Here is a 20,287-nt window from a genome sequence, read left to right as displayed (position 1 = left end):
TCACTGGCCGCCGCTCCCTGCGAGGGAGCCCCCCCCGCGCGCGTCCGGGGCTGCAAGTCCGCCCGGCTGCGAGGCGTCTTGGGTTTTGAGATATTTAAAAAATAAATTCCTGCAAGCCGAGCCAAGCGCGTCCCTGGCCGCGGCCCCCCCGCAGGCCGCAGGCTGCAGGTCCGCACCCTCGCAAGCAGCGAGCTGGGAGACTTTCCCAGAGGAGCAGGCACCAGCGGTGGGGACAGCCCCCTCGCCCGGACCGGGTCTTTGTCCTGCTGGGACATGTGTCAGGCAGGCGCCTTCTCAGGAGGGAGCTCCCATGCTCGAGGAGTGCTGGTTGAACCCTGGCCCACCCCCTCCCACTGCCCCCCAACTTGGGCTCAGACAGTGCTGGGGGGTGGGGTGTGTGTGTGTCGATTGTTGCAGAAACCTGGCCATACAAAAATGTTTGTTTAGTTGTGCATGAGGAGAAAGGTCTGAAAAATGCCTGGCTGGCTGTCAAAGGGGAATTGGATATCTTTGTGTAATCATTGAAACTACCATTGGGGCCAAGCGTGGTGGCTCACACCTGTAATTCCAGCACTTTGGGAGACCGAGGCAGGATTGCTTAAGCCCAGGAGTTTGAGGCCAACGTAGCAAGACCTCGTCTCTACAAAAAGTTTGAAACATCAACTGAGTGTGGTGGCACATGTCTGTAGTCCCAGCTACTCAGGAGGCTGAGGCAGAAGGATAGCTTGAGCCTAGGAGGTTAAGACTGTGGTGAGCCAGGATCACACCAACGCACTCTAGCCTGGGTGACAGAGTGAAACGCTGTCTCAAAAAAAGAAAATAAAGAAAAATTACAATTTGGGCAGTTTCCCTGGCCATGGGGAGGTAGGTCGGATTCCCTACCTAGATGGCCCCTGGAGATGCTGTCCGTGAGTCAGTCAGGGTTGGTGGGTGCTGCCCATTTCTGGATTCCTTTTGGAAGAAGCCCCCATCCCAACACCTACCCCAGAACTGCACTGTCTTCTGTTACTTTCTGTGGTTCTTTGCCCCCTCTGAAGTTAAGACTGAAGGTGTTGTTAGGGCTTCCGTGTATTTTGAGAGTTAATGAGTTTCAGTGCTGAAAATGTCTTGGCATGTGTCTGCCGGATGGTGGATGCCTCTGTCTGCTGATCACCGACTCCTCCCCCCTTCCAGTCCCCGTGGCAGAGTCCTTGGGTCAGTTGGATGGTGATTCTGTGTTTTCCATAGAATCTGGAGCAATTGTGGCCAGTTCTGCATTTCTTAGGAACAGTGATGCTTCTGCATTATCCATATCGTGAGTTCATGCCATTCCAGAGCAAGGACCATTTTCTCCTTGGCTAGAGGCCCAAGAAGGGCCATGATTAGCTATACACAACCTGGGCTTGGGTGATTAGCGGCGGCCCACTTGCTGGAGGGCAGTAGCCAGGCTGGGGCACTTCCATCCTGTGGGCCCTTCTTTGTGTCCTGTCCCTGAGGGAGAGGGGTATGAATACCTCAGAACTGGCGGTGGTGTGTCAGACAGTGGTTTGCATCACAGCCACAAGCTGGTGGTTCTGTCCTTCTGAAGTCCTTGAAAAAGAAAATACAGGTCGTGCAAGTCTGAAACAGTTGATTCCCACGAATGTGGGCATGAGCCATTGATGCATTTTCCTGTGGAAGTGATTAAATGAGGAACTTAGAAAGGCTGGCAAGGCGAGTGCCCACATCCTGTGGGATGAGGGCTTGCTGATGGCCTGGTGTGGGCAAGCCGAGGCTGTGCATTTCTGCAGGTCCAGTCCTACTGGGAGTCCTCCTCCATCACACGGATTTGAGGAAGAGTCTGACTGTGGACCAGGGAGCCATGAAGGTTGAGTTGCTGCCCGCACTGACCGACAACTACATGTACCTGGTCATCGATGAGGACACCAAGGAGGCCGCCATTGTGGACCCGGTGCAGCCCCAGAAGGTACGTGTGGCCCTGCCTGGTGCGTTATGCCCTTATCACCCTGCGCGTGTCTTCACCCCCAGTGGGTTTCATAACCACAGTGTCCTGGAAACTTTGCCTAAGCTAAGTGAAAATTAACCCTAAGCTAAGTGAAAATTAATCCACTTAGTTTTTGAAAAACAAACTAGCGTCCAGCCACTGCCAGCAGGGCAAGTGTGAGGAAAGAAAGTTCTCTGCCTTTAAATCCTGGGCGAGAGACACATGCATCCTCCTTTGCAGAAGGTTCCTGTCCCTCGATGCTATCTGCTGCCTCTGGGGTGGTCACCTCACAGCTGGAGGGGCTGGGAGAGGTCAGGGTAGGACTGAGACTGCCAGGCTGAGCAAGAGAAAAAGGCACCTTCACCCTGCTTTTCTGGACTAGTGAGCCAGCGGGGCTGGGACAGGCTATGTTGGCAGCCCCCTGCCGGTACATCCTGGGTTTCACTGGGCACCCCGCCCTGCAGGTGGGCAAACCAGGCCTGCGAGTGACGGACCTTTGTTCTGCCTCCTGTGTGGCTGCAGGTTGTGGATACAGTGCGGAAGCTTGGTGTGAAACTGACCACGGTGCTCACCACCCACCACCACTGGTAAGTGCCACCTGGGGAGGGCAGGAGCCTGGGTCCCTTCTTGCCCTGGGGTGCTCAAGGCCACTGAACTCTTCCCCCCGATGGCTGTGTCTGAACTGAGGACAGGTAGGGTTCTGAGATGGTATTGGGGGCTCTAGGCCTCTTCCGTCTCAGTCTCCAGAGCCCTGGTCCCTTGGCCCTGAGTGGCAGGTCCAGTACTGCAGTGACTCCAAGGTCCCACAGCCTGTGAAGGGGAGAGGGAGGACTATGTCCTCACGCCTCGGGTGCTGCCTTCCCTGCTGTCTTCTCTGGGCTGCTTGTGTGATGGCACATTGGTCTCAATGCCAGGGAAGTGATGAGTCTGGATGCTAGTGTTTTAAAAAAACAAACAGCCATATTTGGAGAGGTTGGGTCTTTAAAAAATATTTGAAAGTAGAAGGATGAGTAAAGCATTGTATGTGGGTTTCAGTGACTTGCCCTTATTTGGCTTTCTGAAATGTTTGAAGCTCTTCAAAACTAGAAAAAAAATGTTTATTTGGCCCTTAATTTTCTTTGCCAAGTATGTGCCCAAAGGCAGCTAGCACCTTTTTCTTGGAACCTGGTCCTTGGGTCTCACGCTGTCCTCAGGCCTCCCCCCCAAGTGAGAGCATCAGCAGGTGGTTTGGCCAGGGCCTGATGGAAGCATCACACAGTGGAGTGTCTCTGGCTCTTTCAGCTGGGCCCTGGCACAGTTTCTGGTGGCGTTGGTGGTGTGGATGCCCGAGCCTGGGCACTGGGGGCAGAGACTGCAGCCGCAACCTTGGCCTATTCTCACCCCCCCCTCAACAAATTCACCCACATGCCACCCGCAGCCCCTGCTGCTGCCATATCTGACCCCTGCAACCCTGGTGGTATCCTCCACGTGGCCGCCTGGAGCCGGTTGGTTTGCTGCTCCCTGCTTCTGTCTGCCATGCTGAGTCATCGCCATGATGTCTTCTGTACTGCAGTGCTTTTTGTTTTTTCCAGCACCATCTCATATTCATGCTAGAACGTGAAATCCTGAACCAAGCCCTAGATTGGGTCCTCCATGGGTGGTGGCACAGTGCTGAGGGTGCTCTGTGCTCACTGCCTGTGTGCAGCAGCTCCTGAAGGGTGAGAGGGGCGGAGGGGCCGGCTGCTGCCCTGCACGTTATCTCAGGGCCCAGCTGTGCTGAGGCTGCAGCTTCTGGTGTGTTGCTGGAGTTGTCATGGGGTGTGGCCACTGAGGCACATGAAGGAGTCCGTGGGTGGACCTCAAGTGAGGGGAGCATTGGCAGATGGACCCGCAGGAGGCAGGTGTGCCCTGGCACAGGGAGGGCCCTGGCCTATCCCTTGAAATGAAACCTGGTCTGCAGGTGTGGTACATTCACAGGCCACCTGCAGTGGGGATTTTTAGCACAGGCGAGGCCCTTTCTGAAATGCAGGTCAGGCGGGCTTCCCTGGAGGAATGGCCAGGAGGTGCCTCCAGCGCACTGCCATCAGAACACTGGGGCTGGTGCCAGCCTGGCTGCCTTGTACAAGACTGCCCTGAGGGCTGGCTTGTCTTCCAGAAGCACCCCAGGAGGTTCCCATGCTAGACAGCTACCCCCTGCCACAGCTGTGGCCCTAGACTGGCTGCACACCAGAATTGCCTGGGCCTGTCATAGACCCCCGTTCCCAGGCAGCACCCAGAGCTGCAGCAGGACATGGGTGCAAGCCAGGCTGGTACTTGGGAAAGTTCGCCAGGTGATTCCCACATGCCCCAGATCTGGGGTGCCACGGGCCTCGTGAGTACCCAGGTGTTTGTGAGTTGGTTCTCCTCCAAAAACTGCCACAGGGTTGGACACAGAGTTGTCTCACTTGTGAGCAGGTGTCTGAGAACATTGTTAATGGGGCCAATGTCGGACAAGAGCCAGTCTCTTGTGCTGCAGGTGCATGTGTCTGCTTCTGAGAAATGTGCTGGGCAAAGTAACACTCCGCATGGTCAGGGTTTGAGAATAAGCAGGCAGGCCTCCGCACCTCAGTCAGCAGCCCCAGCTATCCTGTCTGACTTCCAGGGACCACGCTGGAGGGAATGAGAAGCTGGTCAAGCTGGAGCCTGGACTGAAGGTGTATGGGGGTGATGACCGGATAGGGGCCCTGACTCACAAGGTCACACACCTGTCCACATTGCAGGTAAGGGAGAACTGATGGAGAGCACGAGCGTGGTCCTGCTGTGACTCCAGGCCTGGGGCACAGTCTGCAGGGGAGCATGGTGGGAGCCCCACTCCCTGTTGTCCCCTCCCTTACCCCTGCTGTGCAGTGTGACTGGGTGAGACCATAAGGCACAGCTGAGATAGCCAGGGAATGGCCCACATGGGTGATGGCCTTCTATCAGTGCTGAATGTCGCAGTGTGATTACATGGCATGTGCGGGAAGAGCTGCTTGTCTGGGAGCTGTGGCTGGAGTACTTGGGGTGGTCTCAAGCTGGGGAGCTGGGGAACACCCAAGATGTTTTTATTCCACCTGTTCTGTAGGTATGACCATTTTGAAGGAAAGAACTGGGACAGGTGGGGACAGAGAAGGAAACAAACAAGAGACCAGGGACAGCCGGGCTTGGTGGCTCAGCCTGTAATCCCACGCTTTGGGAGGCTGAGGTGAGTGGATTGCCTGAGCCCACAGGTTCGAGACCTGCCTGGGCAACTTGGCGAGACCTCATCTCTACAATAAATAAAAAAATCAGCCGGGCATGGTAGCGCGTGCCTGTAATTCTGGCTACTTGGAAGGCTAAGGCAGAAGGATCGCCGGAGCCCAGCAGGTTGAGGCTGCGGTGGCCGCTCCAGTCTGGGCGACAGAGTGAGACTCCAACTCAAAAAAAAAAAAAAAAGACACCAGGGACAGGAAGGAGAATGGCTTTCCTAGCACAATGCCTGGTTTAGACATGGTGCAATTTTGAAGGAGAAAACGAGCCCCTTGGGTTTGCACAAAGTACTCATGTTTGAGGGCAGTGCTGCACCAGGGGCATCTCAGAGTGACTCCTGCAGTCCTGGAGTCAGGGAGCTCCTACCACACCTTCTCAGGCTTTTCCGAAGGTCTGAGGAGGCATCGGGAGGAGGGCTGGGGGACAGGCCATGCGCCATGATCCCTGGGACAGGCTTGCCAGGGTGTTGGGAGTACATGCCGTCACCTGCTTTGTTTAAGGTGGGGTCTCTCAACGTCAAATGCCTGTCAACACCGTGCCACACCTCGGGACACATCTGTTACTTTGTGAGCAAGGCTGGTGGTTCGGAGCCCCCTGCTGTGTTCACAGGTGAGTGCACAGGTGTGGGCGGTGGGCAGAGGAGCAGGTGTGCCCTGCCAGGCAGACTGGCAGGGGCTGCTTTGTCTTCTTACATCTGTGTTTGAGCCTGGGAACTCAAACACACTCTGAGCCACCAGTGGGATGGGTTGGGGCTGGCCTCTTTCCCCCTGGGGTCTTTCTAGTGTTTGGCAGCTGGTGGCTGCCATGTGCCCAACATTGGGGGTCAGGTACAGTCTGTGGGCCAGCCCTGGTTTGGCTGCCCTCACACAGTGACCCTGCAAAGCCAGTAGCCTCCACAGCAAGTGGTGGTGGGAGTTGCTCTGATTTCTGGTAGCTCCAGGCAGCTGTGCTGGTCCCTGGGGGTTGTGAGGCCCAAGCCAGCACTGGGGTTACATGTGTCCCCTAAATCTGAGGCACTTTTCCCTTTTGAAAGAAAAAGAAAGACTGTTTATGCTGATTGGGAGCCTGTGACAACTGACATTCAGGTGACAGCGGCCATGGTGGGGATGCTGAGAGCCCCGCCCTGTGTGGTGTCCTGGGTGGCCATATCCACTGCCTTACTTGTTGAGTGAACATAATTGTTAAGCTCTGAGTCTCGCAGAGATTTGAGTTCCAGCCATGATATTGCAGCAGCAGCAAATGCTTGTTTACAAAGACTGACTGGAAGCAGTGTGGGGGCCCAGCGGGGCCTTTGAGAAAGTCTGTTTTTGTTTTTTTTCCCTGCATTCTCGTGGGGTGGGCTCTGGACCCTGGGCCCTTGTGTCAGCCCCTGGGTCTCACCTTCTCCCAGGTATAAACAGAGAAGAGGCTCCACCTTACAGGGTTGTATTGTGGAATAGGTGATCTGTGTCACCTGGGAGGCAGTGCCTGCCTACAGGGTGGCAGCAAATATGGAGGGTGTCACCTCCGAAGGTCATGTGGCCTGGGGACAGCCACACAGGAGGCCGGATCCTCTGTGACTGCAACCCCCATGTGAAAAGGCGTTGTGAGGCCGACCATATGGCACGATGTTAGTTGGCCCCAGCTGTTTCCTGCACTTGTTGCTGTCATCTGCATTACCACGCTGGCAGCGCAGTGCAGGGCTTCATTCAGTCACTCAGTGTGTGAAAGCTGGGCAGCTTTCCCTCCATGTGAGGGAAGGCATCTGGGAAACAAGGAGGTCTTGTGGGAGGCAGTGGGCCCAGCCCTGAGCCCAGGTCAGAGTGACATGCTTTCCCCCACTCAGTCCCAAGGGTGAGCCAAACTGAGGGAGAAGTACGAAGGTGGGAGTGGTGACCACCCAGGGTAGGGATGGGCATTCCCTGAGGCTGCAGCGAGTGATGAGGCTTGTCTAGCTAAGGTGGGTAGAGATGGGTGCTGCCGGGCCAGGGGGTGGAGAGGAGGTTGGTGCTCGGGATAAGCGAGGGTGGGGTCTACATGGGGGAGATGAAGCTGAGGACCTGAGACTGGGGGTCTCCCCTCATGGTGGCAAGCACTGGGGCCCCAGGGGCAGCTCAGCTAGCCAGGGAAGAGGAGGCCAAAAGCATACCCGAATTGTGGGCACCCACCGAGGTGGGCAAGTCAAGAGTAGAGAAACCAGCAGTGTGCTGGGAGGAGGTGCTGGCCCATGGTAGGCCCAGGCGCCCCCAGGAGCCCTTAGTAGCAAGGGAGAAAGGGCAGAGGCCCAGGTCTCATCTGGTGTTTACTGGGATCATGTGCCTGGCATGTATCACTGTGACACTGCTGGTGAGGACGCAGACACGCGAGGAGGAGGCCGAGACCTTGGCCCATGGGCAGTGGTCGCTCCTGCCCTTCCCCCCCTCTGGGGTCTCTTTGGTCTTTTGGTCTTCCTGACTTGAGGTCTTGAGCCCTTCGGGTTGCAGCCTGAGGCCTGGGGCTCTCAGGCCTCCCCGCCAACCTGTGCCATCTCTGGTGCCCAGGAGGGCCTGGAAGAGATGCCTGCTCTGGCTTGTGCCTGACCCTGCTGCCTGCTTCTGGGGTGGGGATGCCATCTCATGGGCTGAGGCTGGAGTGCTTGCAGGTGGGCTTTGTTAGGTTAGGGGAACAGGATGAGTCTGCTAGGTGTATCCTGTGTGTCCCCTATGTCCCCTGAGGGCGGGGCTTCTCGTGGCTCAGGCGGGAGTGAGAGGGGAGACCTTGGTCACAGGATGGTGCTGGCTGCTGGGGATAAGGTACAATGCATGAGGCCTGGTGGGGAATGCCAGGCGGGTAGGGAAAGGCTGGGTCTCTGAGGGTCTGAGCCACGGCTGGAAGCGCTGACCTGTTTCAGGTCTGAACAGCCAGCTGGGTGGTCCATGCCGTCAGCTGTCTTGAGGGAGCACACGCACAGGAGGGGCACAGGTGTGCTGGGTGGAGCAGCCTGTCAGTGTCTGGGCCCTGCCCAGTGAGTCCAGAGCAGAGCCCGGGGTTCAGACCACGAGGGTGGAAGGTCAGTGTTGCCCTGAGTCTCAGCCCCAGCCTCCCGAGTGGCCCCACCTCATGACTGTCCTGTTTCCAGGTGACACCCTGTTTGTGGCTGGCTGTGGAAAGTTCTTTGAAGGGACTGCGGATGAGATGTACAAAGCCCTGCTTGAAGTCCTGGGACGGCTCCCTCCAGACACAGTAGGCAGCACCTCCCTGTCCCAGCTTGGGTATGGGGCCTCCTGGTGTCTGCTCACCGAGCACGCCCTGTGAGGTGCCCCACGTGAAAAGGTGTTGTGAGGCTGACCATACTGCATGATGTTGGCCCCCGCTGTTTCCTGCACTTGTTGCTGTCATCTGCATGACCTGGCTGGCAGCGCAATGCAGGACTTCATTCAGTCACTCTGTGTGGAAGGCGGGCAGCGTCTTCCATGTGAGGGAAGGCATCTGGGCAGCAAGACAGTCTCGTGGGAGGCAAGACCTGGCCCGGGTTGGAGAGGACATGACCTGGCTCAGGGACCCTCAGGCCCCTCTCCAAGGAGTTCAAAGGTGGTAACAACCCTCCAAGCTCATGTGTTGGGTCTCTCCCCAGAAAGTCTACTGTGGCCACGAGTACACCATCAACAACCTCAAGTTTGCACGCCATGTGGAGCCCAGCAACGCTGCCATTCAGGAGAAGTTGGCCTGGGCCGTGGTGAGTGGGGCTGTCACTGTGCAGTGACTTCCTGAGGGCTCCTCAGGGCCCTCTTGCACAGAGGCCCTGGCTACTGGCACTGTGGTGCTGTCTCCAGGGCTGGGGACCTGGTGCCTCCAGGACAGCAAGCAGTCTGTGATTCAGACCCGTGTAGTCCAGCTTCCCTGCACGACAAACCCCAGGATTCTGGTTATGGTCTGTTCTGACTCGCTGGGTCCTGGGTGGGCTCTGGTTCTGCATTTTCCAACAAGCCCTTGGTGAGGCCAAAGCTGCAGGTTACCCTGTTCCTACCTTCTGAGCAGAAGTAGGATCAGGTGCGGGGTCCTGCTCTGTTTGGGGAAACTGCTGGCTCCTTGTCTAAGGGACATTTTCCTCCATGATGGCTGGCCCCAAGCAAGCCTCCACAGCACAGCCCAGGGCAGCTGGGGCCACGGACTGCCAGGAGCATGGGAGGGTTCTTAGGAAACTGGGATCTGTTTCCCCTAATGCACTGTAAGACTGTGTCAGTAAGAAGTGGGCACACTTGGGAGGGCCCATGACTCTGAGTTGAGTCATGTCGCCTCATGCAGGTTTGTTTTGCTTCTTAATACATCATGTTTTAAGCATCTCTTTCAATTTCTGAGGTGGCATATAATTTACTAATTATAAAAACTCAAACACTACCTTAATCAGTTGGTGAATATTCATGTTACTTAATACTTAATATGAGCAATCACCCTGTATATGCATGGTATCATCACTTTGTGTCTTCCTTTTCAAAGTTAGCCACTTTTTCAAAACTGAACCTTGAGGATAGTGTACATATAATAAAATGTTCTGTTTTGAGTGAGCAGATGCAAGTTGGATGCATTCTGACCATGTGTACCCCATGTAACCCCCACCAGTTAAGACACAGAACGTTTCCACTGCCCCAAAGGCTCCCTTGCCCCTTCCCATTCAGCCCCCCACAGCCAGTGCTAGTGTGCTCTTTCACCGTAGTTACTCTTTTCCAGGGTTTCACATAAACAGATCATCTCATATGACTCTGTTGTGTTTGGCTCTTAGCATAATGGTTGAAGTTCATCCATGTGTGTCTCATCTGAGTAGTATCCCATGGAACGGGTGTACTACATTTGACCCATCATTTGTTGGTGGACATCTGGGCTGTTTTCCATTTTTTGCTATTGTGAATAAAGTTGCTATGAACATCTGTGTACAAGTCTTTTTGTGGCTATGTGTTTACTGCTCTTGGATGCATACTTAGGAGTGGAATTGCTGCATTGTATGGTTATGTGCATAAGCTGCCGTCCAAAGTGGTTGTACCATTCTGTGTTCCCGTTATCAGTGCATGAGAGTTCCAGGTGCTACACACAATAACCGCCGCTTGATGGTGTTGGTCTTCTTAATTTTTGCCATTCTAACATGTGAGTAGTGGTATCTCACTGTGCTTTTAAAATTCACATTTCCCCATGACTAATGGGTTGGCCATATTTTTATGTGCTTTTTGGCCTTTTATATGCCTTTTGTGAAGTTTGTATTAAAAAAAAAAAAAACCTTTTGTCCATTTTTTTTTTGAGTTGGGAGTCTCATTCTGTTGCCCAGGCTGGAGTGTGGTGGCACACTCAGGGCTACTGCAGCCTCGACCTGCTGGGCTCCGGCGATCCTTCCACCTCAGCCTTCCAAGTAGCTGGAACTACAGGCGCGTGCTACCAAGCCTGGCTAAATTTTTAAAATTATATTGTGGAAACGAGGTCTCACCAAGTTGCCTGGGCTGGTTTCAGGAAATCCTCTCGCCTCAGTCTCCCAAAGTGCTGGGATTACAGACTGAGCCACCAAGCCCGGCCTTTTCCATTTTTTAATTTTAATTTTTTAAGAGACAGGGTCTCAAGTTTGCTGCCCAGGCTGGAGTACAGTGGTGTGACCATAGTTCACTACAGGCTTGAACTCTTGGGCTCAAATGATTCTCCCACCTCCGCCTCTCAAGTGGCTGGGACTACAGGCCTGTGTCACATGCCCAGCTAATTTTATTTTACTGTTTTTGTAGAAATGGGGCCTTGCTTTGTTTCCAGGCCAGTCATAAACTCCCGGCTTCAAGTGATCCTCCTGCCTCGGCCTTCCAAAGCACGGGGACTACAGGGGCGAGCCACCACAACAGCCCCTTTTGTCCTTTTAAAACACTGGGTTGTTTGGCTTGTTATTGAGCTGTAAGACTTCCTTCTATAATCAGGAAACAAGTCTCTGTCAGATGCATGGATACACATCTCCCCCCAGTTGTGGCTTGCCTTTCCACTTCCTTCACAGTGTCTTTTGAAAAATAAAATCAAATTCATGCTTAATCTTTTTTTTTTTTCCTTATGCTTTTTAAGTTCGCAAAGACTTTTTCCTGCAGTTTTTCTTAGAAGTTTTAAAATCTTCACTTTTCAGGTTAATGTTTGTGGTGGAAGGGTAGAGATTCCCTTTCTTTTGCATTTTGACACCCATTCATTCAGCACTATATGTGACTAGCCCTTCCTCACTGAATCATCTTGGTACTTCTCTGACAAAAATGGACCCCATATGCATGAATCTACTTCTGGACACTATTCTGTCACTGGCTTGTATGGCAATCTGTTTATCAAAGCTTGCTCTCTTGATTACTGCGGCTTTAAGTCTTGAAAATCAGCATAAATCCTCTATTTTTCAAAATTGTTTTGGCTCTTTTAAGTCTTTTGTATTTCTATTTTTAGAATCGTCTTGTTAATTTCTACCAAAAAAAAACCCCAGCTTGGCTTTTGATTGGAATTGTTGTAGTAATAGATTTGGAGATAATTGAGATCTCAACGATACTGAATTTTTCTATGAACATTTGCTTTCCATTTATTGAGGGCTTTAATTTCTCAGCAGTGTTTAGCAACGTTTGTGTTAAAGGTCTTGCACATATTGTTAAATATACAAGTGCTTTAAGCTTTTTTCTGATTATTTGTTGATACTATTTAGAAATACAGCTAACATTTTGATTTCCTTGGTGTCTTAGTCCACTTGTGTTGATATAAAGAAATACCTGATGCTGGGTAATTTATAAAGAAAAGAGGTTTATTTAGCTCATGCTTCTGCAGGCTGTACAGGAAACACGGTGTCAGCATCTGCTTCTGGTAAGGGCCTCAGGCTGCTTCCACTCATGGCAGAAGGCAAAAGGAGCCGGCGTGTTGCAGAGCACAAAACGGGAGAGGACAGCAAGAAGGGAGAGAGGTGCAGGCGTTTTTCCCCAACAATCAGCTCTCAAGGGAACTCTCTTGGGAACAGAACCAGCACTCAGCACCTCAAGGACGGCTCAGGGCCACTCACGAGGGATCTGTCCACACAACACCAACACTTCCAACACGGAAATCAGGTGTCATCATGTTGGGGGACAGACATCCAAACCACAGCAGGAGTGGAACGGCTGGGTCGTGTAGTAGGTGTTTGATTTTTAAAGACCTGCCAAGCTGTTTTCCTAAGTGACTTATTTTTCATTCCCACCAAAAAAGTGCAAGAGCTCTGGATGTCCCACATTCTCAATGCTTGGAATTTCCAGTCTTTTAAAAGTGTATTCTGGAAACAAATCCTCTGCAGATATATGTACTCTGACTTGTTTCTCCCACTCTTTGGTTTGCCTTTTATTTTCTCAACAGTGTCTTTTGAGGAGCAAACGCTACTAATTTCGATGAAGTCCAATATATTATCTTTTATGGTTCATACTCTTTGTCTCTTAAGAAATCTGTGCTTATTTCAGGGTCAGAAAGTGTTCTCCTATGCTTCCTTTAGGAAGTTTTATACTTCAGCTCTTAAACGTAGATGACTTGCGCCCCCACCTCCAATGTCAGTGGACCTGTAGCGGTGTTCCCAATTTCATTCTGATGACTGCCAGTTTGTATTCACCAGTCTTATCAACCTTGTTGATGTTTAAAAAGAACAACTTTTGCCTTGCTTTCCCGACCCCTTCTTTTTTTCTTGCGCTGATTTCTGCTTAATCTTTGCTAATTTCTTCTTTGTTACTTTGGATTTACATTGCTCTTATTTTTATAGGTTCTTCCTGTGGAGTCTGAGGGAGGAGATTTTAGATCTTCTAACAGAAGTGCTTAAATAACCTTATCTCCAAGCACCCCTTTTGCAGCATCCCACAAATTCTTATATGTTGTATTTTCATTATCTTTGAAATACTTAAAATCTCTTGTGATTTCTTCTTTGACATGTGAGTTATATCTGTGTTAAACATTCTTTTAGCCTTTTCAACACCGCATTATAAGAATTTCACACAGATAATGTAGAGGAATTTCATATGCCTGACACCTACTTTCTACCATTAACATTTTTTCTCACCCCTATTTCATCATGTGTCCATCTTACTGTCATCCTTAATTGGTGTAAGATGTACTACTGTGTGGATGTCACCCATGAGTCATTTTACCAATCCCATTAGGAAAGACATTTAGAGCTTTCAACTTTTTACTTTTATGAATTGTGCTGCAGTGAATGTCCTTGTATATGTTAATTAATTTCCACATGCTTCATGCTTCTGTAGGAAAAACTGCTCCCACATTAACACTCAGATAATCCAAAGGCTACAACAGTTTACATTCCTGACTCTGGCAAAGCCTGTTGTAAAGCTGTCCTTAAGTGTTCCCTTTTCTTCAGGAGGTGAAGGAGGATTTCTTAGGAGGAAGCACAGGACTGTTATGAGACATTCTAAGATTCTTTTCACCAGAAGGGAAAGGACAGAGATTAGCGATCCGCCTTCTTTTTGACCTCCCCCCAACCCCACCCCCTCCGTTGAGTTCCTTCTTGGCACCACTGTGTGCAGCAGGTGGATGGAACGGGGACCCTCAGGCTGAGTGGACCTGGAGGTGGAAGGGCAAGGGCTGTCTGGAGACCCGCCATTGACACCCTGCCTCTTCCATGGGAACAGGCTTCTGCAGGATCTAACCACTGGCCAGAGGGCCGGGTTTACATTCCTTCTCTCTCTCTGCCCTGGTCAACGGGGGTCAGGAGACGCTCCCAAGTGGAGGCAACAAGCTGCCTGCAGGGCCTCTGATGGCTTTCCCAGAGCACTTGTGGTCCTCCTCCCAGGGAGTCCTCCCTGCTGAGAGCTCACCTCCCTCTAAAGGGGCCATTGCTGGGCCCTGACACCTGTCATTCTGCTGTTCCTCCCTGTGCGTGCTTTCTTTTCTGTGTTTTCTGCACTTTCGCTAGTGATAACTTTCTGTAATGTGAAACATAAACCTCAAATGAATGAAAAGAAAGCTCTGTCTCCGCCGCCTCCATGACTGCGTGGAAAGGAAGGATGTGGTGGCAGCTTACACTGGGACACTCAGTTCTCTTCCCTTCTCCATGAGCAGGCTCTTGCTCACCTTGCTTTCTGTCTTGAGGTCATTAGGGGCTATCTTGAAGTGTCATTTTTAAAAGTTGCCACTTCACAGTGACACGTCTCTCTTGCAGGAGAAGTACAGTATTGGGGAGCCCACAGTGCCATCCACGCTGGCAGAGGAGTTCACCTACAACCCCTTCATGAGAGTGAGGTGAGGGTTCCAGGGGCTGCGGGGGGGACCTCCCCCATGGAAGTTGTGTTCCTAAATGTACAGCTGAGCCTGCCCTGGAGAGCTTTATCCAGGTCCTTGCTTTTTTTCGGGGGGGGGGGGGGGGGGGGAAGCAGGCCTTTTCTGGTGCCTTGGCAAGGCATGGGCCTTTTTGAGCCCTAGAGTCCCAGAACCCGTGGGAGATGGAGCTGCTCCCTCTGAAGCCCCCAGCTTGAGGGCCTGGGCGCTGCAGAGCTGTTGCCTTCCTGCCTTCTGTATGGCTCCAGGTCTGGGTTGGCCAGTGCCATTTTCCCATGGTAGAAACACCCCGAGCGGCCATCAGCTGGTACCTTCTCCTCTGAGAATGTCCTGGCTTCTCCAGGCACCCGGGAGGGGTGGCAGGGTCCGCTTGCAGCCTGCAGTCTGCAGCCTGGTGCTCACCTTCGCAGGGAGAAGACAGTACAACAGCACACGGGCGAGACAGACCCCGTGACCACCATGAAGGCCATCCGCAGGGAGAAGGACCAGTTCAAGGCACCCCGGGACTAGGTGGCTGCTGCCACCTTCAGAGGCATTTGGGGACTAGGCTGCTTTAGGTAACTGACTTTCCTGCTGGTCGCACAGGAAATTCAGTCTCAGCTTAATTTTAAATTAATTTTAGAGCCCTTTGCTTGTGCTATCAAATGTTCTAATGCATATTTATAAGATAATTTTAAAAAGTATTTATTCCTGTAACCTCTGCTTACAGACTCTGTACATTATCTCTGGGCTTCACACACGAGCCTCCTTGTGGGTCGCATGATGCCCCAAGAGCGGCTGTGACCCTCCAGTCCTTGCTTCTCAGATCAGGGCTCCCAGGAGGGAGTGCTCCCCCCATTTTGCTGGCTCTGCAGGAGAGAGGAGACACCTGGCATCACCCTTGGGTTCTTTCCCTCCACCAGCCTGCCTGCCCAGAGGAACTGATGGCGACCCCTGGGGGTTAATACCCTTGTGGGTTCTGTGTCATCTTACAGAACCTTTCTTGTGTTGACATCGAATGGGCCGACTCAGGCCCTTTGAGAGCAGAATGCCATCCTACCCTGGGCCGAGTGGAGTTCTGAGCACCGTCATGGGCTGGGGAAGTTAGCGGCTCAGAGACACTGTACACAAAGCCAAACGCCGGGGGCCCTGCCAGGCTAGGGGCTCTGCTCGAGGTCGGAGCAGCCGCTATGGCCATGCTGTGCTCATGCTGTCTCCTGTCCTGAGCTCCCAGGGAAGGTAAAGGCTGAGCAGAGGCTGAAGGGAGACCCCATCCCAGCCGCCTAGAGCTCTTGCAGGCTGTCCTGGGAAGTCCCTGGGGATGGATGGCACACTGCTTCATGTCAGCAAAGGGCTGATGGAGACTCCAGGATGCCCACTGGCCATGTGAACAGGTATGCTTGGTGGGGTCTTGGCTAGCACTGATGTGACTGTCAGACTCGTGACATTTGGCACCTCTGTGGCCCCTGGTTGTGGTCTGATCTGCTTCAGCCCCCCGAATGAAGAGGCAGGGCCACATCCTTCTTCCCGGAGGAGGCTGGATCCTGAGAGCGCTGGGTGGGTGCCCCTCCCTCTGCCTTGCTTGAGGGAATGAAAACTGCCCCCTGGGAAGCTGCTGTCCTGGGGGGCTCTTAGCCTGTGAGCTCAGGCTAGTCCTGGACTCTGGGGAGGTGGCGCGCAGCCATGTGTCCTGCTGAGACCTTGGGCTCCAGCTATACCGAGTCCCATCCCAGGCCTAGTGGCTGGGCATCCGAGTGGGGAGGATTGGAAAGCAGTCCCCAAGGCGCCCGCAAGACGGGAGGCGCTGAGGGCCCAGACCCAGGGCACGGGGTGGGGCCTCCCTGTCAGGAAGAGGCACTGATCCCTCCGCTGGCCTTTTGAGAGCTGGTGGCTTCCTGGTGGTCTGTGCTGGGTCTGCTTTATGTCTTCGCCTCCTTGGCTCAGATGGGACGCAAGCTGTCGCTCTCTGTGCACCTCGAGGCCACAGGGCGCACCCCTGTCCTGGGCTGTGTTTGGGCTCAGTTGCTCTGCAGCTGCTGCATGGTCCACACCACTGTGCCGTCAGAGTCTCGGACATTGTAAAGTGACACGAGAGCTGCACAAACTCCTTCCGGAATAAAGAGGGTGGTATAGGCTGAGCCAGAGCTTCTGTCACCCCAGTGGTGGGAGGGATTGTGGAACGGGGTTTGCACGTGCCCATCTAAGTGCATGCACCACACACACACAAACCTGGAGAGACTCCCAGGGGTGGCATGTGGTACCTGCTGCTTGTGTCCTGTCTTTGGGTATGATGCGAGATGTGTGGGCTCGACGCTGCCTCTGAGCTGCAGGCCCCGCTGAGGGTGGCTGTCGGTTCCCGCCATCACACGAGGGCCACCGTGTGCAAGGCCAGGCTCCCTGAGAGTACATGGCGGATGAGCGGCTCCTCCTGCAGCTCGGGGATCCCGCACTCGCCTTCGTTCCAACACCCCAAAGGCTCCATGGGTGCCACGTGTTTGGGTGGCTGCAAACAGAGGAGAGATGAAGTGTTCAGCAGCTGTGCAGAACAGGAGAACAGCATGCCTGCCACCTGGCACAGTTTGACCAGTCCAGAGACGCTCTGTGGGCCCACCCTACCCCCTCCTCAGGTCCACCGCGTCCCCTCATGATGGGTGGTTTCGCTGTGCCAGTCCTCCCTGGCATGGTGGCCTCCTGGGACTCGCTGTGCCCCTTCTGACATGGTGCTGGCCCTGAGCACTGTGGGGTACGAGGCTGTGGGTGCTGTCCTGCTTTCCCCGTGCACTTTCTGATCTTTTGCTGCCGCAAATGTACAGCCATGCTGCGTGGGACAGGCCTCCCTGGGGCTTAGGAGCAGAGAGGACCTGCAGGCACAGGAAGGTTGTACTCTCTGGAGAACACCTCGACTATTCTGTTGGAATCTTCCAGCTGGTACTGCTCCCCCAGGGGGATAAACACAGGGCACGTTGCTCCGGTCCTTGCCAGCTCTTGGTACTGAACATGTTAATTTCTGTCCCTCTGGGGAGCATGCAGTGGCAGTATGTGGAAGTTTTAATGCATTTCCCTGGTCACGAGGGAGGTGGAACACCTTTGCACACTCACCAGCCATCAGGACTTCCTTGTGTGTGACCAGCTCTTGGCTTTGGTGACTACCCAGCCTTCTTGCTGGCGCTTTTATCAGTTGCAAGTTCTGTGTTCCACTTTGGGTCCTTTGCTTTATGTTTCATGTTCTACGTGTCCTTCGGCTGTGCATGATGACAGTTCTCATATTGCTGGCTACCCACTTTCTTAGGAGAGAGAAATTCTTAATGTATAGAGTCAAACATATCGCTTTTGTCTTTTGTGTCATGTTGAACTAGTCTTTCCCTACCATGATGTTTTCCTGTGATGAAAATCCATCATTTTGCTTTCACATTTGGTTTCTAATTCCAGTGAGGATGCTTTTTATGCCCAGGGTTGGTTTCCTATATTCCCACATGGGATGGACCACCAGATTCCTGCCCCTTGTCTACATGGCCAGCTTCCATGGGTATCGACTGTTCTGAGCCCATGCCATGTTGGCAGGCTTCCCCGTCCTCATGATAGCTGCATTATCTTAGTTGCTGCAACTTTAGGACAATTTGTCACCAGGGAGGGACACTGGCCCACCTTGTCCTTCCAAGAGCCTTGCTCTTGTGTGTCAGTGCTGAGGCACGTACGTTAGGGCCTGGGCCTGAGGAGCACTGACTTGCTAGTCTGGGAAGGAGCGGCCTTCTGTGGTCTGAAGAGCGTCAGGCTTTGCGTGTGCCACGGGTCGAGTTAGATCTCAGCTGTTGTGCCCCATGACGCCGTTCTGACAGCTGCCACTCAGTGTGAACCTGCAGGTGAAGGGCACGGTTCCCAGCAGGACAGCCCTCACCTCAGGCGCCCGCCACACTCTGACCAGCTGGCCACAGATTCAGACCCATGTGCTCTAGCAGAATGCAGACTTAAGGCCGGCACCATGCTTCTGCCTTCAGCTCTGTCTTGGAAACCCCGGGTGAGGCCTGGGAGGGTCCTGGATGCTTCCAGGAGTACTACCCTTCAGGCATATGTGTGTCCACCACCAGGAAACCCTGAGCCTCAGTGTCAAGTCTGTCCTGGGGTTTTGTGACATAGTGTGACCAAAGGAGTCACTGGCCACATGTGTGGACTCCAGCTGCCCCTCCCTGGAGGTCAGGCTAGTATTATGTGGCTCCCGAGTCCCATCCCAGGTGTGACCCATGGGCTTGTGAACTAAAATTGTGCAGCTTTCAAGGTTCCCTTCCAGGACCCTGGACAGAGACCAGACAAATTCTTTACTCAACAGATGGTGCCTTCCGGTCAAGTTCTGTAATTTTCTCCCTGGAGGTTGGTTCTCTAGGGATATTAGGCCCTGGCACTTTGTTTTTTGATGATATTATAAAGAGTGTCTTCTTTTAAATTATATCAGGGCCAGAAAATATAAAGTGCAGTGAACCTGGCTCCTGAGAGCTAAACTTGCTAATCCAAATGATTCCCTGGTGTTTCCTGTCGTCCGGTTGCTGGGACTTCTGTCTCCTTGTGTTGATATGAGACGAATGGGTGCAGTGACTGTAATTCCCGACTTTACTGATTGGTTTAGCGAGAATCTGGATGCTGGCTGTGAGGCAGCTGTTGAGGTCCTCTTGGGATTTAGTGAACAGATAGAAATCCCTGCCCTCATGGAAGTGGCTGGATGGTGGGAGGCCCCAGAAGAGGACCGGAGAGCACGGGGCTGTCCTCCAAGAGGGTGGCTGGGAGGCCTTGCTGTGCCGCGTCAGCAAAAATGCAGGGGACTAAGGGTGGGAGAAAGGTTACTGCAGAGACCCTGGGGCAAGTCTGTGGAGAACAAGGTGCTGGCATGGCTGGAGGGAGGAGCGCGGGGCAGGTGGCCAAGGTGCGGACCTTGGTGTCCTGCACCTCCCAGAGACATGGAGCGGGTGGGCTGAGCAGGAAGCTGATGCCTGACCCTTCCCAGGGTTTCTGACTGTGCATGTGGAAGCGGGCCTGCTGGCCCTGATGGCTCATACCTCAGGAGGGGGGCCTCAGACCACGTAAGTGCCGACGAGACAACTACGTCTGCTGGATTGGGGCTGAGCCGTGAGCACCTGAGTTTTGGCCTGGGCAACTACAAAGACAGTATCCACTTAGTGGAATGGAGTGAGGGTGAGCATACGGGAGCCCGTGGCGATGAGCTGGGACAGCCAGGGCACAACACCCATGAGGCAGCCGGCTGGGAGGAGTGGGCAGAAGCCCAGGCTGCAGATCACATGAGGGCATTACTAGCATGAGTCCCGGGCCCATAGGACCGAGTGCAACCACGTGCAGTCAGCATGTCCAGGAAGTTCAAAGTCAGGGAGACAACAAGGAGCTGAGTAGGCAGGAAGAAAACGAAAAGGGTGGCGTCACGTGGGGGCAGTGAGGCCGGACTCCCCAGGGAAGCGCGGCAAGGCAGCGCCCCGCTGGGGAGGCCGGCAGCCCCGAGATGCACCTGCCCCACCTCCGGCCTGGCTTGGCCGAAATTCTCCCGGACGGAGCTGAATCTTAGCAAGTGTTTTTTCCTGCATCTGTGAACTATTCTCCTTTTGCCTGGGGAGTCGTATGAACAGATTTTCTGATACCAAGTCATAGATTCTTGGGCCAAATCCAATTCATTTGCTGGATTTGATTTGCTGATTCCTTTCTTGTACCATCCCTGTCTGACTTTGGTATATAATAAATAACTTCATGTTTCTTTACTTCTTTCCTTGAAGGCTTGCAGAAGGTAATTCTATTCTAGTCTGTTCTGTATTTGCAAGATCTGCCTATAAAACCATGTGAGCCTGGTGTGTTGTGAATTTTTTA

General features: G+C 53.2%; 1 protein-coding gene across 2 annotated transcripts in view; it reads left to right on the top strand.

Annotated features, from left to right (window-relative positions):
* Window positions 1–15,145, top strand: part of HAGH (hydroxyacylglutathione hydrolase) — a 15,738-nt gene extending 593 nt beyond the window's left edge. Inside the window, exons 2-9 of one of the 2 annotated variants that reach the window (XM_008070318.1) lie at window positions 1,770–1,945; window positions 2,486–2,550; window positions 4,584–4,701; window positions 5,707–5,815; window positions 8,304–8,407; window positions 8,799–8,900; window positions 14,334–14,413; window positions 14,860–15,145. In XM_008070318.1, the coding sequence (XP_008068509.1) occupies window positions 1,770–1,945; window positions 2,486–2,550; window positions 4,584–4,701; window positions 5,707–5,815; window positions 8,304–8,407; window positions 8,799–8,900; window positions 14,334–14,413; window positions 14,860–14,959 (854 nt within the window). In that variant the 3' untranslated portion in view covers window positions 14,960–15,145. Of the gene's footprint in view, window positions 1–1,769; window positions 1,946–2,485; window positions 2,551–4,583; window positions 4,702–5,706; window positions 5,816–8,303; window positions 8,408–8,798; window positions 8,901–11,759; window positions 11,764–14,333; window positions 14,414–14,859 lie in introns of those variants that run through there. The other variant, XM_021718705.1, reaches the window with a different exon arrangement.
* The last annotated feature ends 5,142 nt before the right edge of the window (window positions 15,146–20,287 follow it).

Source organism: Carlito syrichta, unplaced genomic scaffold (genome assembly GCF_000164805.1).
Source record: "Carlito syrichta isolate Samal-C Ts95f unplaced genomic scaffold, Tarsius_syrichta-2.0.1 Scaffold313344, whole genome shotgun sequence".
In the NCBI taxonomy this organism is placed as follows: Eukaryota; Metazoa; Chordata; class Mammalia; order Primates; family Tarsiidae; genus Carlito; species Carlito syrichta.
This window is presented reverse-complemented; position numbering and strand designations above follow the sequence as displayed.